The 16,314-nt window shown below is 35.6% G+C and overlaps 1 protein-coding gene across 2 annotated transcripts in view; it reads left to right on the top strand.

The window, feature by feature from the left end:
- Positions 1-16,314, top strand: part of MEMO1 (mediator of cell motility 1) — a 116,918-nt gene that overhangs the window by 89,616 nt on the left and 10,988 nt on the right. For both annotated transcript variants that reach the window (XM_010829811.1, XM_010829810.1), the window contains exons 6-7: positions 3,969-4,111; positions 12,119-12,195. In XM_010829811.1, the coding sequence (XP_010828113.1) occupies positions 3,969-4,111; positions 12,119-12,195 (220 nt within the window). The remainder of the gene's footprint in view (positions 1-3,968; positions 4,112-12,118; positions 12,196-16,314) is intronic.

Below are 16,314 nucleotides of genomic sequence, written 5' to 3'. Positions count from 1 at the left end.
AACCAGTCCATTCTGAAGGAGATCAGCCCTGGGATTTCTTTGGAAGGAATGATGCTAAAGCTGAAACTCCAGTACTTTGGCCACCTCATGCGAAGAGTTGACTCATTGGAAAAGACTCTGATGCTGGGAGGGATTGGGGGCAGGAGGAGAAGGGGACGACAGAGGATGAGATGGCTGGATGGCATCACTGACTCGATGGACGTGAGTCTGAGTGAACTCCGGGAGTTGGTGATGGATAGGGAGGCCTGGTGTGCTGCGATTCATGGGGTCGCAAAGAGTCGGACACGACTGAGCGACTGAACTGAACTGAACTGATACATTAAACTTTTTAAAGCATAGTTTCCTTTATTTCTTTGAACATATTTATAATAACTCTAGGGGCTTCCCAGGTGACGCTAGTGGTAAAGAATCTGCCTGCCAGTGTGGTAGATGGGGGTTCAGTCCCTGGGTCAGGAAGATCCCCTGGAGTTGGAAAAGATACCCCGCTCCAGTATTCTTGCCTGGAAAATTCCATGGACAGAGAAGCCTGGCGGGCTACAGTCCATGGGGCTGCAAAGAGTCGGACACGACTGAGTGATTGAGCACATGATAACTTTTAAAATCTGTCTGCTGAATCTAATATCCGATTCCACTTGAATACAGCTTCTGCTAGCTCTCTCCTTGCTCCCAAGAATGGGTTACAGTTTCCGTGTTCTTTGGCTCAGAATTTTTTTTTTCCTCGAAACTGAACTTTTACATAGTACAGTATATTATAGCAACTTTATTGTAATTAATTTTTTTCTTCAGATGATAGTGGTGATGGTTTCATTCATTCATTTATTTCTGGCTGCGCTGGGTCTTCGTTGCTTTACTCGTTGCAGCAGATAGGGGCTGCTCTTTGTTGTTGCGCATGGGCTTCTCATTGCAGTGGTTTCTCTTGTGGAGCACAGGCTCTAGGGTGTGCAGGCTTCAACAGTTGCAGCTCCCAGGCTTCCAGGCACAGGCTCAGTAGTTGTGGCACACAAACTTAGTTGCTCTGAGGCATGTGAGATCTTCCTGGACCAGCTGTTGAACTGGTACCTCCTATACTGACAGGTGGGAGGTATAGGAGCTGAGCTACCAGGGAAGCCCTCATTTTTTAAAAAAAAGTACCTTTCATAGACTCTGTCTGCAGAATCTTTGTTCCAGTGTTTGGCTATTGATGCATCTCCTCAGCTTTTAAATCATTCTTACTTGTTTTTACCTTGACTTTCTAGAGTTCACCCTGGTGTCTGCACTGCTTAGTGCTAGCTACTGTTTGTTTGGAAGTTGTGTTTAAATACCGTGAGCCTATATAGCTTTCACTGTGTGCTGGTGGGTTGTGAGTGTTTGGGGAGAACATTAGAAGTTTTCAGGTTTGCCTCCTTTACTTTCTCTTGGGTCTTCTCTGGTCTCCCAGGGCTTGTGTGCATCCCTTGTTTCCAGGCAGCCTGGGATGTGTAAGAGCTTATTGTCCCTCAGGTCTCCACTTGCCTTTGTGCTTGCTCTCATCCTCCCAGTTCCCTGGCATTTGGGTGGAGCTTCAGCCTTCTGGACCTCCCCTGCACACATGTGCTGCCTCCTGTTCAGCTGGCGCATCTTCTCAGAACTTGTTAGTTTATCCTGTCCCTATATGGCTCTCTCCTTCCCAGGACCTCCCTGTTAGATTTCTAGGTAGTCCTCAGGTTTGTGGCTTGCCTCAAATGGTGTGGTCATTTCAGGCTACAAAAGTGGCAGGATTTTCTGTTTCCTGCTGGGTGTGCGTATTCTGCTCTCTGCCCCAAGCCAAAGTCAGCCCCCTTCAACAGCGAAGCTGCTGGTTTTTCATAGCCAGCCTCACCTTGCATTTACCATAATGTTGAAGGACAGAGGATTGAGGCAGTTCCTGGTAAGGCGCCAGGCTTGCACTGTTCTTCTCAAAAAGGTTATTTTATTTTTCAGGAATTAACTCTTCTCATTGTATTTTTTTGGCCTTTGCTTGATTTTCAGAGCACAAAATCGTTGTTTTTGGGACAGTTTTATTCAGTTTTATAATTGTTCTTTGAGGGCAAGATTTTATACTCCTTTGCTAGGGAAGACCAGCTTCACAACTTGGATTCTGGACTTTTAATAGGAATGTCACAGTTCAAAGCCAAATTCTCTCTTCTTTGATTTATGCCTTGTGGGGATACAGAACAGAAGTAACAATTATTTTTTAAAAAGTGAAATGGCAAAGAGGTAGATGGATGAATCTTAATTCAAAGGTTGGATTTCTCAGTAGTATGAGACTTTTACCCCTGTATAGATAGCTCAAACTGAGGTTAACTGAGTGGTTTGGTGGCTCTTACAGATTAGACTTGTGATGTTTCTCCAGAGTAAACCAACACGGACAAAGTACTTTTCTTACAGTATTCCTCACTTTGTAACAGTTTTATGAATTAGACATTGTAATTATGATCATTTTGCAAATAAGATAAATTTTTAGGTTAGTAACTTACCTTTGTACTCAACATTTGTTTATATGTGATAGAGATAGTACTTGAACCCATTTCTTCTGACTTCTTGTTTTTTTATACTCTGCTTCCCTACTGTGTCATTTTAATGATCTTAGTGTTTTTATTTATGTAGGTAGTGCTTGAAGTTAGAACAACTCATAACAATCTTCTTGAATTTTTTGCAAGAGTACAAATTCTTTTCTTTCATATGATAATCACTCTTACCTTACTGAAAAGCCCCTATTCATTCACGCAGTTGTGAAGCACAGTGGTTAAGAATCATAGAAAGAGATATCCCATGGCAGCTTCCTCTGCCAGCTTCCTGTTTTTTTCTTACTCCATAGATGCAGATTCTGCCCAAGAAGCCCCTGCATTGCAGAGGGACTGGAGATCTGTATGATCTGTTTATTTCGCAATTGACAAGGGTAAGGGGGCCTTTTTGGGGGAGGCGCTTGGGTGCCCTGAATTTAGCTTTATGAAGCTGAGCTAACATTTATTTTGGTAATACTTAAACCTAGTTTTTTTTTTTTACAGACCCTTCTATAAATTCTGTTTGTCCTACATCAATTAAGTGCCAGAGTATCATATTAAAAGCCGTTTATCATAAGATTTTTTTTTTTTAAGTCCTGTTCACAACAAGTCAGACAAGCATGAGTCATGTTTCTACAATGTCAAATCTGGGGTCATTTAGAATATAAATAATATTGGATATATGTAAATTAAATTTCACTACAATGAAAATTTTTAAAGGTCTGTTTCTATAGCCTGTCACGGTTATTCTTAATTTGCTTTGTTCCTTTTCCATAAATCTTTCAATCTGTAGAGTGAAAAAGGGACTTGTAAATATGCTATAGACATTGTGGATGGGCGTGGTATCTTTTTCTTGCTGCCAGAAATTAATACCTATATCCTTGAATTCTATGTCCATCCTAGATGCCAGTGAAATTTGAGTTGTATCTTCAGACTGTTCTGTATCTGTTTAATTAGTTTAGGTTTGAGGTGTAGCTGGTGAATCTTTTGGGAGCCAAGATAAGTTTTGTGGGTCTCACTTGGCAGGTTTATAGAGCTAGTGCCAGAAATGGTGGTGTTTACAATCAGAATTAAGTAAGGAAGAATTTAATGCTCTTTTAAACTGCAGAAGCATTGGGCAGAGATGATTGTAGCTTTTTTTGGGTAGTTGAGAAGATTGATGATAGTGATTTGATGAGCTTACTTTTATATTTGATGATATTGTTAGTAGTAAAATAGCTGCTTTACCTAAAGAACTAGTGTACATTTCTGTAATTTACATAGATATTTTTAATATTCTGTATCTGTCATTTTTGAATGGTTTTCTTTAAATATTAATTTATAGATTTTAAGGATTCAACAACATTATGTATATTATCCATACCACTGTTAATAAATGTTCCACTTTTTAGTGCCAAGCATTGGAAACCTATTTTTATTTTATTTCTTAAATGACTTTTTTTTTTTTTTTTTTCTGTTTTCTTTAAGCCATAAGGATGAGTTTACCATTATTCCTGTATTGGTTGGAGCTCTGAGTGAGTCAAAAGAACAGGAATTCGGAAAACTCTTCAGTAAATACCTAGCGGAGCCTAGCAATCTCTTTGTGGTTTCTTCTGATTTCTGCCATTGGGGTAAGTTCTAGATTTTACCATTTCATGGTAGAAATTATGTACTTGTGGTTAAAGGTGTCTTTTCATTCTAAGCTCTGATCTTCAGTTATTTATCACTTTCCTTGGAAAGTTACACTTTTAGCAATAATATATAAAGGTGAATAAAAAACTCTTGGTCATTTAAAAAGGATGAGATTGTAATAGGGGATTATGGATACATTTCCAAAGGCGACTGGTATAATTGGATTCACACTGTGAGGGCATCCTTGCTTAGACACTTAGGTTAGTAGGAGTTAAGATCTTTTAACCCCATTTCTAGGTAGAGCTGTGTGATAAATTCTCTGAAGTGAGTTTTTTGGCAGATAAAACAAATGTTCTTTAGAACGAAGAAGAGCACTGTATGCTATGCCAGTCTTGCTCCACATTTTTTCTTGTAATTAGTCCTTTCTTCTTTCTCTTTTTGCCTTTGGTGCTTAATTTTTGCGCATAGTTGCCTCCAAAGATTATACCTCAGAGTACCCTCCAAAGATTGTAACATGTTAGCTATTAGCACTGTGGTCTTCACTGGTTCATAAGCATAAGAACTTCGAAGAGATTTTTGTTATTGTGAATTAAAAAAAATAAGGAAGCTTCACAATGAATAGATCATAAAGGAAGTGAGATGTTTATGGATGCCTCTTTTAGTTAAATTTTTTTCTTGAATTCTTTGGATACAGTTTGTTCTATTTATTCATTACTGTGATAGAATGTTTCTGAATCCTATTCCTTTTAGGACACTCTTTGACTCATTGATTTAATGGTTTAAGGATGCCAATATCTGTTCATTCTTCAGTTGTTTCTTTGATTATGGTGAAAACATAAGGCTCAACACCATAAATTTTAAGCTACATAATGGCCAGAAGAACACCCTTAATGAGCTATAGGGAGCCCTGGCCTTTACATGTCTTGTCATTGATTGCCAGAGTTGATTCTACATTTATCAGGCCTGGATAGGCTGGTTTCTTCTTCTCTTACATCATGCTGCACTGTGTGTGGCCTTGAGATTTCAGTTCAAGAGAACCATTCTTCCTAATGGTATAGATAAATATTTTGTTATCACTGATTTCTCTGCTGGGGCTGATTATCCCCGCAGGAGACATTTGGAAAAGCCTGGAGACAGTTTTGGTCCTCATAGCTGGAGTGGGAAGGAGGTGGGGATGCTATTGGCATCTAATGAGTAGAGTCCAGCAAAGCTGTTAGGAGCTGTTAGGTAAACATCCTATAATGTACAGGATTATCTTGCCCACATGTCGATAGTGCTGAGGTTGAAAGCCCTAGTTTAGGGTATGCAGGTAGCTCTGTGTGCTACCTCGCCTCTCAGGGTTCTTTAATAATTAATTCTATTTGCTAGTTGGTTTGCTACCTTTGGCAGAAGTTATTTTTTATGGATATAAGTGTATTACTTAGATGTGAAAGGGTTCTTTTCTTGGGGATTTTGAAGTTTAGTCATAAAACTAAGGAGTATCATTATTGGGGGGGAGAAGCTATTTTTCTTAGTATTATGAATGAAGCATGAATAAAGAATAAAGTATTATGAATAAAGAAATTTAAAGTTCCTAAAGCATGTGTCCCTTCCTCTTCACTTTTAAGGCTCTTTGAATTGTTTAAAATCACTTTGTGATCTAAATAATTCACTTCCCTGATATGATAGTATTCTTCAGGGCCTGGACTCTCCCTCAATGTTGGTATAGTACAACCACAACATAAATCCACTTAAAAGACGAGATGTTTTAATGTTGCTTTTGTGTGAACTCATCCTTTTTACCTCATTGGTGATTATAAAGCAAATCCTAGTCCGCTACTGTATTTAAGTAGAATGTTGAGAGAGAAAAACAGATTTTGTTTTGTATCTATTTAAATCTTCAGAAAATTATTTAGGCCATTTAATCTACTGATTTCTTGAAAATTTTGGAATTTAAATTGGAGGATCGAATTTTCTGGTTATAATTACAAAAAAGAAGTCAAACTTTCCAAAGCCTGGTAAATGTTAGCTATTGGAATTGTCAAGAGACTAAAACATATTTATATTTACATTTAGTGGTTAAGTAATAGAACCTTTCCAAGTGTTTATTTTTTCAGTATAACTGTTGCTAATAATGCTCATTAAATGCTTACTTTGTACTTACGGAAAGCACTGTACTAATTCTTGTTAGGAAATTTGTTGGAGGTTTGGGGGTAAGTGGAAAGAGTTACATGGACACTATTCCAAAATTGGTAGACTCCTTTCTACAATGTAATAATGACTGCCATTCTTGTAAAGTAAGTTTTCATTTTCTCCTTTACATGCCTATTGAAATAATATGAATCATTGGCTAGTTATGGGTTGAACTGTGTTTACTTAAAGAAGATAAATTTCATATTTTTGAAATTCATGCTCTAGTGGCATTGGTCCTCTTTCCTATATGGATGAACAGTAATTTCCATCTCAAAAATCTAGCCTTTTCTCATGACTACAATACTTAGTTTCTTCTTGTTTAAATGATACTATGCAGATTGATTTTATCATGCCTAAGTAATGATAATGCTGAATTCAAAATCATTTCACAGGAAAGATGAATTTTCTGAAGTACTCAAGAGATCTTAAAAGTTTCATTGAGTTAGGCTCTTAATACACTTCACATTTCTGAATAGCTGTTTTTTTTTCTTTAAGAGAAGTCACTTGATTATGGTACAGTTGACCAATTGCTCAGATATATACAGTGGGATTTTTTTCTTGTTGCTGTTAAATAATATGTTAGAGTACTGGCAGTAACGACATCTTTATTTCTAGTGGTTGTTTCTCTTTGTATTCAGTCCGGGTTCTGTGAAAAATAAAATGAAAAACTTGATGATAGAGACAGTTGAGAGACCTATATGTGTGTAACTGGAAGAATTTTGCCTTGTCAACCTTATTTGTTAGCCAATGTCCATTGTAAAAATTAATTTTTTAAAGGGGTGGTTTGCTTTAAAGAGATTCATCTTTCTGATCCCACTTAGCTCTTGTTTAGACTTGAAGGAGATATTGGAGAAAGAAAAAAATTGATTAAAATCCTCTGAATTTTTCTTTTTGGGTGAGACAAGCAAAGGGACAGTTTGGAACCTAGATTCTGTTGTGCCCTGTCTTTCTGTCCCCTCATTTGAATCTCCCTGCTTTTGGGGAGCCCCAAATGGTGTTTCTCTGATACCATTTGCGTATCAGGAAGAGTAACATAAGAGAAAGGACGCGTGCCGCTGGTAGTTGACTTCATCCCGGTTAAGTGATGTGTCCCCATGCACTGTGCACTTACAAATGCCACACCTTGCTGGATGGCTCCATTACAGAGAATTTTGTCTGTTGTCAGGACTTTTTAGTTTTTCTAGTTAGTAGAGTTTGTATTCTGTTTTCCTGAGTTTTATTTTTGGTCTTCCCCATATATTCTGTTAATATTTGCTTTTTCCTGATCATCCTGAACTTTATACTTTGAAATTTAGATTATTGACAGCTTTCATTAACATAACTTTCAGTTAACTTCTGAGAAGTTTCTAAATGAAACTGGATCTAACAGAAGTTGATTCTTTAAAGTGGATTCACACTTCTGTTTATTAGATAATTTTCCTTTTAAAGGATAGTTTTAATTTCAAATCAGTTTCAGTAAATTTATTTGGTAAAAGTTAATGATAAATTATTTTGTTAAAATATGAATAAGGTTTATACTACAGTCACTTCAGCAGGTTTGGATTTTTATCTGTAAACTTGCATTTGTATATTTACATAATTTTTAATAAATACATGCCACTTATTAAAAACTGGCATTTCTAGTTTAATATGTATTAGTATATGATTATTCATATTCTCCTCCCTTTCTGTTGTTAGTCTCTTGGGTATGATGGTATTACTATTTTCTAAATATTTAAATTGATTTAAGTTAGCTAATTCCTGAAATATATCTTATTCAAGATATCATATTTGTCTTCTCAAATATTGGTACATAGTGATTTCACATATTTAGGGTTTTGATCTTTTGCGAGTTTGAGAGAAAGCCAATAATTTTACATTGTAACTAAGACTTCAGAATGAAAGGACTATAGTATATTGCTTATAAAAATGAATACCTTATTTGATGCTACTTAGATAATATTTTCTTTATGAAACATTTTTTCTTTGGTAGTGATTTCAATTAAATGTCCCTAGTTTAGGTCCTTAGTGTAGAATGGTCTAATAGTCTTATCTCAAGGTGTTGTGAGGTTGAACTCAAATATTTAAACATATAAAGGGATTAAGTAAATGTATAATAGTACAGTTTTTCCTGGACATACATCAGGAAGTCTGTTTTGCTCACTGATCTTTTGGGGGCTTTATAGAACAACTTTCCAAGCTCAATATTTATTTCTGCAATCTAGCATATAGCTTAATGTTGAGATAGTTAATTTTTTTTTTACTTCCTGTTTTGAGGTATTTCAAAAGCAGTGTTGGTTCTTGTGCCATTCATTGTTGTGTTTGTCCTCATTAGTTGACTGTTGTGTGTTAAACAGACATCCCTGGAGCTTACTCTCCACACTCTGTGAATCCACTCATTAATCACCAGTCACCTTTGGAGATGGGAAAATTACTTACCTGTATTTCTTTTTCTCAGAAAGCGTGCTCTGGAATGGATTCACAAATGAGCTACCCTCCTTCCCTCAAAGAGTAAGGTTTCTGCTTTACAGGATTTTTTTCTTGGGTTATTTTTCCTCTCATCTTTTGAATTTGAAAAGAACTGAGGGAAGGCACCTGAAGAAACTACTGACATACTCACTAGGGGAGTTCCAAAGCTTGTGCTGCCCCTAGGGGCAGTGTCAATGGCTCTTAAAGCTAGAAAGCTCATACTTGGAGTTGAAACAGGGGCTCAAAGAATCCATTTTCCCAGTGTACCTTCTGAAAGGATAAGTTTCAGGTAAGTAATTTTCTCTTACTATGTGATATGCTTAATTCATACTTATATAAAAGTTCACACGTCCAGTTCTCCAGGCACATAGGCAACCGTATTTGTTCACTTTAGCTGCATAAGCTTTACTGAATGTTAGAAATACTGTGAAACAAAACTCATGAGGTACATGAAATCATAATATATTTTAAATGAGCAATATTTGAAGGTGCATCAATGAGCAGTGTATTGTATTAGTGTCGTTTCTTTTATTTCTTAGTAAATAAAATCTTGGTAAACTTTATTTTTAATAATTGGAAGCAAAAAAATCTTTTGAATTCAAATTCCAAATGGTGTTTAAGTAAAGGTGTTATGTGTGTGTACTCATGTGCTTTCACATGTATATGCATACATATGTATGTACGTATTAATGCATTTAGGCTAGGACAATGGCAACTATTTACGTTAAATTTGATGCTTTCTCTAAGCGTGTTGACCAGAATGAATTACTGAAGTAATTTTGAAATGTTTGTAAAATTAAATTATCATGAGACAGTTTGAGCTGTTACAAGTAAGATACTTTTTTCAATGTAGTAGCTATAGAAGTGTGAATTTAGCTTCTTAACAGAAATTCTTTAGTGCTTATCAAATATTTCTCTTCAGTTCTTCAGCTACTAATTTCGAGATGGCTACTAAAACATAGCAAAAAGTAGATAACAAAATATTAAAACATTTGCTTATTTATTTTCTTTGTATTTTGTCATTCTTACTAAATCACATGTTGATTTAGTATTTTAACTTATTTTAAACATTCTGTGTACTTCTGTCTTCAGAAGCAGTTTTTAAGTGAATGTTACATTGAAAATGGTCCATATGAATAAGATAGCATTTTAAAATATAGTTACACTTTTGATGTATGATTAAGGCAGGTTTAACCAACTTCAGCAATTTGAAACAGCAGCTCTAAAATTGAAAATAAGTAGAAAAGACTTTTGAATAGCAAATGTCACAAAGTATACACATTTTTCTCTGCACTTGAGAGTGGCCATCTTGAGATAAGACAATTATGTCCCAGTAACAGGGATTATTGGCAACTAAAACTAACAGTTATTGTCAGAAGTAAGAAAAAGAGAATGTATTAGTATAAACCTGAAGCAGCTCAGGTTCAAAGAGTGGAGCAGGATACGTCATTCCACTTCTGCTGCATCTGGACACAGTCTTGCGACTGCCCAGTACACGTCCAGTTCTCCAGGCACATAGGCTAATTACAGTGACAGTGAGTTAGAATTTTCTTGTCCAGGATTGTTTATTTGATTGTTTATTCATTTCACAGACGATGTGAGGCAGCTTTATCTAAAGAACTTTGCAATAAAAGTCGAAATTTAGTACCAGTGAATTGAATCACTAAGTTATTACGATAGACTTTAGATTTGTCTTTGAACCTTCTGAGAGCAGCCTGGCAAATAGGAAAAATAGGGTAAATTATGTAATGCATGTTAGATAGGAGTAAGTACATATAGTCTTTAAAGAAAAACAAAGCTGTACCTAACTCTAAGTTTTGAAGGAAATGTCTGATGAATTGTTTAATATAGAGATATTGAGTGATAGAGTTGTCACTGTTTAAGAATTTTTTTAGTTCAAGGACTGTAACAGATCTGATAGTTATAGCAACATACAGTAATTTCCAGTGTTTACCAGAAAAGGTTGTTAATATTCAAAATGCAGGTAATTGTCTCAGAAACCTATTGTTTGATTCTAGGATATCATGAATTGTAAGATGCAATATTGATTTAATAGTGGTGCTCGGTGGGGGAGTGGGGGGAAATAAGAATTGCCACATTGAGTAGTTATACGTGTTAATGTACGTGAAAAGTTAATATGTGAAAGCTAAGGAAATACGGTATATTGTAGAAAGGTGACTATCAGAGATGATCAGCATCAACAAGTTAATGAAATGTTAAAAATTGTGAAGTATGGTTTCTCTCAAAAAGGACATCCAAAGGGTTTTATAATTTTACATAGCTCGTGATCTGTAAGATGATATTTTTTAGTGAGATAAATAGAAAACTTAAAAATCATAATTATCCAGTCAAAGAAACCCATCTTCTCAGATGCGAGGATAATAATTGGCTATGTGAACTCTGCTGTAAAATTTCAGCACAAAGACGCATCGTATGTGTGTACACGATTAGTGTACTCTAATGCCTTCAGAATTGTACTTTGATGCATCTTTGAAAATAAGGAATATAAAAATATTGAGTTCTTGAAAATAAAGGCATTGCTGAAAAACAAGTTTTGATATATCTGAAATACAGCACAATCAGTTGAATAATAATCTGTAATTAATTATGAATATGTTTAACTTTTGGCTTTTATATGAACATAGTAGGAAGCAAAATTCACTTCCTGAGCCTTTTGTTTCTCCCTTTTTAAACTTCTTCCATTTGCCCTCTCTGTTCTTTGGAGAATAACTAAACATTGACTGTTCTGTGCTTGTACCCTTATGGAGACTTCATTGTCAGAGTAGAACTTACTTGTTAAATTTATACTTTTGTGTATCCTACTTAAAGGCACTTGTATTAATCGTTTTCTAACATTTGCAACAGTGACATAAATTTTAAAAATTTAGATCATAAAAATTATACAAGCCACATATATCTCTGACTTACATTTTTTTTTTTCTGTAGTAGAGATTAAATCTTTGCATTTGTACAACAAAAGCCAAGCTTTCGTTGGTTTGTTATATTGAGATAGTTTCCTTAAGCCAAATCTTCTTGAATCATGTTCTTTGGGTTTACTTTCCATTATAGACCGATATAATATGTTTTAACAATGCTTCTAACTTTTAAACTGTTTCTCCTTAGTCTTTTGTATTGCTTGTGACTTTAAGGTTTTACAGTTTGAAATAGTTTTTAACCTTGTAAAACACTGATGATATATCATTTCTTTATTACCTTCCCAAATATGCCTTTTATTTTTACATACAAGGGCTCTTGGGAATCATTCTCTCAGAGGCTTAAGCTGTGCTTTGCCTTCCGTGAGAACTGAAATTATTTGGTAAGCGCTTGCTTTCTTTTTAGCTTCTAATTTTTCCCTATTTTATTTTGTACATGATATTTGTTTCAAGGTCAAAGGTTCCGTTACAGTTACTATGATGAATCCCAGGGGGAGATTTATAGATCCATTGAACATCTAGATAAAATGGTAAGTCCTTCAGGTGTGGGATTTTACTGCTCTAAGATTTTTTTCTTTAATTTCAGATTAGTGACTCAAGACTTATTATGTTAAGGTATACAATGGGCTGATAATTCTTTCCCTATCTTTAAATGTGCAAAATATATATTGTAATCATGTGATATTGATTATAAAATAATCCCTGTTCTATTAGTAGAGATTTCCTTCATCTTAATTTTATTTGATTAATTAATTATGCTTTGAATAATTAGATACAAATTTTAGATACTATTTGGGGAATGTCTTGGTTTTAGGGACAATAGGATACTAATGCCACTACTTACTGTTAAGCAGAGACAATCATAGGAAATTCTAAGTTTATTTTATTACTTAATTCTATTTTTTGGCCATTTGGGTTTTCCTAAATGGAATTTGGATTTGTTTTAAATTAGAATTTTAAAACATTATTGTATTCTTTACTAGCCCAGGAATTCAGTAGATATTGATCCTGCAGTCAAAACTGCAGATATTGTCAAAATCTACAGTCAAAATATCCTGCGGATATTGAGTCAAAACCTCAAGTTTTCCTTGAAGTAGGGTGGTTAGAGTACTTGCTTTGATATTTAGTATTTAATATTTTAGATAATATTTAATGTTTTAGAGACATGCAGATCATTTTGGTATCGACTCATAATGGAATATTAAATCTAGCAAATATATCACTAATTTTCTCTGATCTTCAACAGATTGTTTCCGTTTTATAGTCCTCAATTTGTCATCTCTAAGATGAGAGACTTGGAGAGACTTAGTCTCTAAATTATCTTTAAACTCTTATCAACCTTTAACTCTGTAACCTGTAATCTGTTAAAATCAACTTGGCCAATTTGTGATAAGCTTTATGGGTATATTTTAATATAAGAATATTTAGTCAAAGTAGAAATACATTTTAGTAAAGATTTTGGATCTGAAGCTATAAGTAGATTATATTGAGTAGTATTATTTTATTAAAAGCCAAATGGAGTAAATGCAGTTACTCAGGAGATTTTATCATATTTAAATTTATCATGTTACTTTAAATCCGATTATGGCCTAATACTTTTGCCTTTGAAATTGTGTTTGAATTTTGATTCACTGACTTTTTTTTTTTTGCCTTATTATATTGTCATGTTCGTCAATTAATTCTTTTCTGGCTACTATTCTAATCTTGCTATTCTGAGGTTTAGTTCTCAGTTGCCTCAGAAAACTTTTCTGGTTCTATGTCATTTATTTTCTTCATAAAGCAAATGGTTATTGAGTGTTTACTGTATTCTAATACTGTATGAAGTATTGAAGATACTGAGAAGAGAAAGCATGATCTCTGATTTAATCGACCTTACAGTCTCATCATCCAGTAGACTTAGAAAAGAAGCCATTACAATATAGAGATGTAAGATGTTTAGGAGGCATTTTGGACACACCGGTCTCCATACCGTTCCCCAGTGATGCCATATATGTGCCCTAGCTTAGAGCTTGTGCCCTTTGCACTGGACTGTCTCACTTACTTTATGACTGCTCGGTTTCCACCCTTCCAGTGAGGCCTACTGGCACATCTTACACTCCGCCCTTTCAGCATCCACCGTCCACCTTACTTTTCCTCTAAGAAACTAAATATTTCACTTATTTTTTATGTAAGGATATATGTTTTCTTTGCAAATGTATCCAAAGTGCTTAGACTAGCTGTTGAAACGTAGGTAGGGGCCCAGCAAATATTTTTCAAATGATTGAGTTGGTGAATATAATCTTTCTGTGTACATAATTAGATTAAACAAATACCCTAATTGTAATCTGAGAAAGAAATAAAAGGAAAAGTAATTTATACTCAATTAATATATATTTGATAATGTTACATGCCCAGGTACCAGCTGTATTCGAGGAGACAGTGGAGTAGTTAGATACTTACAGAGTATCATTAATTCAACAGCTACACACAAACATCTATTTAAAGATGTTTATATTTGTGACTTACATTACCAAGTTACATGGGTGAGTGAATAATTCACCAATTCTAAAATGGTGAATAATTCATAGGAAAACTGTAAATTAAACAAAGTATAGTTTTCCCTCACTTTATATGATAGTTTGTTTTTGGGAAATCTATATTAAAATCATACAAAACATCTTTGTGTTTGTATGTAAAATGGTGTTAAGACTGTAGATAATTATAAGCAGGTTTTTCTCAAATATGGACATGAAAGTGAAGTTGCTCAGTCGTCTTTGTGACCCCATGGACTGTAGCCTACCAGGCTCCTCCCTCCATGGGATTCTCCAGGCTGTGAAAGTGTTAAGGGATAAGAACAGTTCCTTGTGTGTGGGACTGTCCTGTATTGCAGGACAGTCAGCATCCCTGGTTGCCACCCACTAAATCCCCCAGTAGTATCTTCTAGTTATTGGCACAACCCAGAAATATGCCCTGGGTCGGGAAGATATCCTAAAATAAGAAATGGCAACCCACCCCAGTATTCTTGCCTGGAGAATTCCATGGACAGAGGAGCCTGGCGGGCTATAGGATTGTGAAGAGTTGGACATGATGGAGCATTTGAGCATCTAGAAATATGCCCACAATTTTCCACTAAGCCCCTGTGGTGAACAGTTATTTTAAGACCTTTCTATGATGTGCTCAATCATGTCTGACTCTTTGCAACCCTATGGACTGTAGCCTTCTAGGTTTCTCTGTCCATGATATTTTTCCAGGCAAGAATACTGGAGTGGGTTGCCATTTCCTCCTCAAGGGGATCTTCCCTTCCAGGGAAGATCTTCCCGACCCAGGGATCGAACCTGCATTGGCGGACGGATTCCTTACTACTGAGCGATCCGGGAATCCACCATTCTAAGACCTTTTGTTGTTCAGTTACTCAGTGTAAAACCTTACCCTGTTCTATTTTTCTTCTTAGCACTTATTACTGTGTGACTTAATATTTGTTGATTTGTTGGTGAAAACCTCCTCTATTAGATTGTAAGCTTCATGAGATCAAGATCTTTATTTTGTATTGGGCTTTTTGTGGTACTCGGTATGTATATCTGTCAAATCAATGGCTGAGGGGATGAGAGAGAGTGAGCAATTAGGCTAGAGAATCTAGAACAGTCTGTTTAAAGGATATCAAATAGGAAAGTGATAGAAGAAGATTGTATGTGAATAGATCATATAGCTGTACTGCAGCAAATGGGTTGGACAGAGGCCAGAGGAGAAATGAGTAGACTAGTTTGATAATCCAAGTGAGACATGGTAATTTGGTTGGGTTGATGATGGGGAAGAGAGGGACAGAGTGGATGTGTCCAGTATATTTTAGAGACAGACTGATGATAAAACTTGGAGGAGAAGGAAGTGTCAAGGGTAATTCCTTCCAGAAAATACAGCAAATTAGTGAATACAACACAAAAGAGGCAGACTCACAGATATAGGGAACAAACCAGTGGTTACCAGTGGGAGGAGGTGAGGGGCAACATAGGTCGGGGAGTGGGAGGTATAAACTGTAGGGTGTAAGATAGGCTTATAAGGATGTATTGTACAACGTGGGGGATAGAGGTAGTATTTTGTAATAATTGTATATGGAATGTAATTTATAAAAACATCTTTTAAAAATTAAAGAAAAAGGTGTTTCTTAATTATCTGGCTTATGCTGCTGGTTATGTCTTCGTTCTCTGCGCTTAGGTCATAATCACAAGATGATAAGACTAGTTTTTTTTACAAGGGAGGGTGATCATAAATTCAAATATTAGGGATATGTTTTATTTGCTCTTACAAATAGCAAGGCATCCAAGTGGAGATATCAGGCAAGTAGGCATTTGGATTTTCTTTTCACCAATTATTTTTGAGTACATTTAAATTTAAAGTTCTAGGCACTGGTGAAAATAAGGCAACAAATAAGCTCACTTGATCTCACAAATTTTATTCTATCTGGAGGAGACACACACACACATATATATATATATTTTTAAAGAGGGCAATGGCACCCCACTCTAGTACTCTTGCCTGGAAAATCCCATGGACAGAGGAGCCTGGTGGGCTGCAGTCCACGGGGTCGCAAAGAGTTGGACACCCTGAGCGACTTCACTTTCACTTTTCACTTTCCTGCATTGGAGAAGGAAATGGCAACCCACTCCAGTGTTCTT

The sequence above is a fragment of the Bison bison genome, unplaced genomic scaffold, assembly GCF_000754665.1.
Source record: "Bison bison bison isolate TAMUID 2011002044 unplaced genomic scaffold, Bison_UMD1.0 scf7180017864508, whole genome shotgun sequence".
NCBI lineage: Eukaryota > Metazoa > Chordata > Mammalia > Artiodactyla > Bovidae > Bison > Bison bison.
The sequence above is the reverse complement of the archived record's forward strand: the minus strand, read 5'-3'. Positions and strand labels throughout refer to the sequence as shown.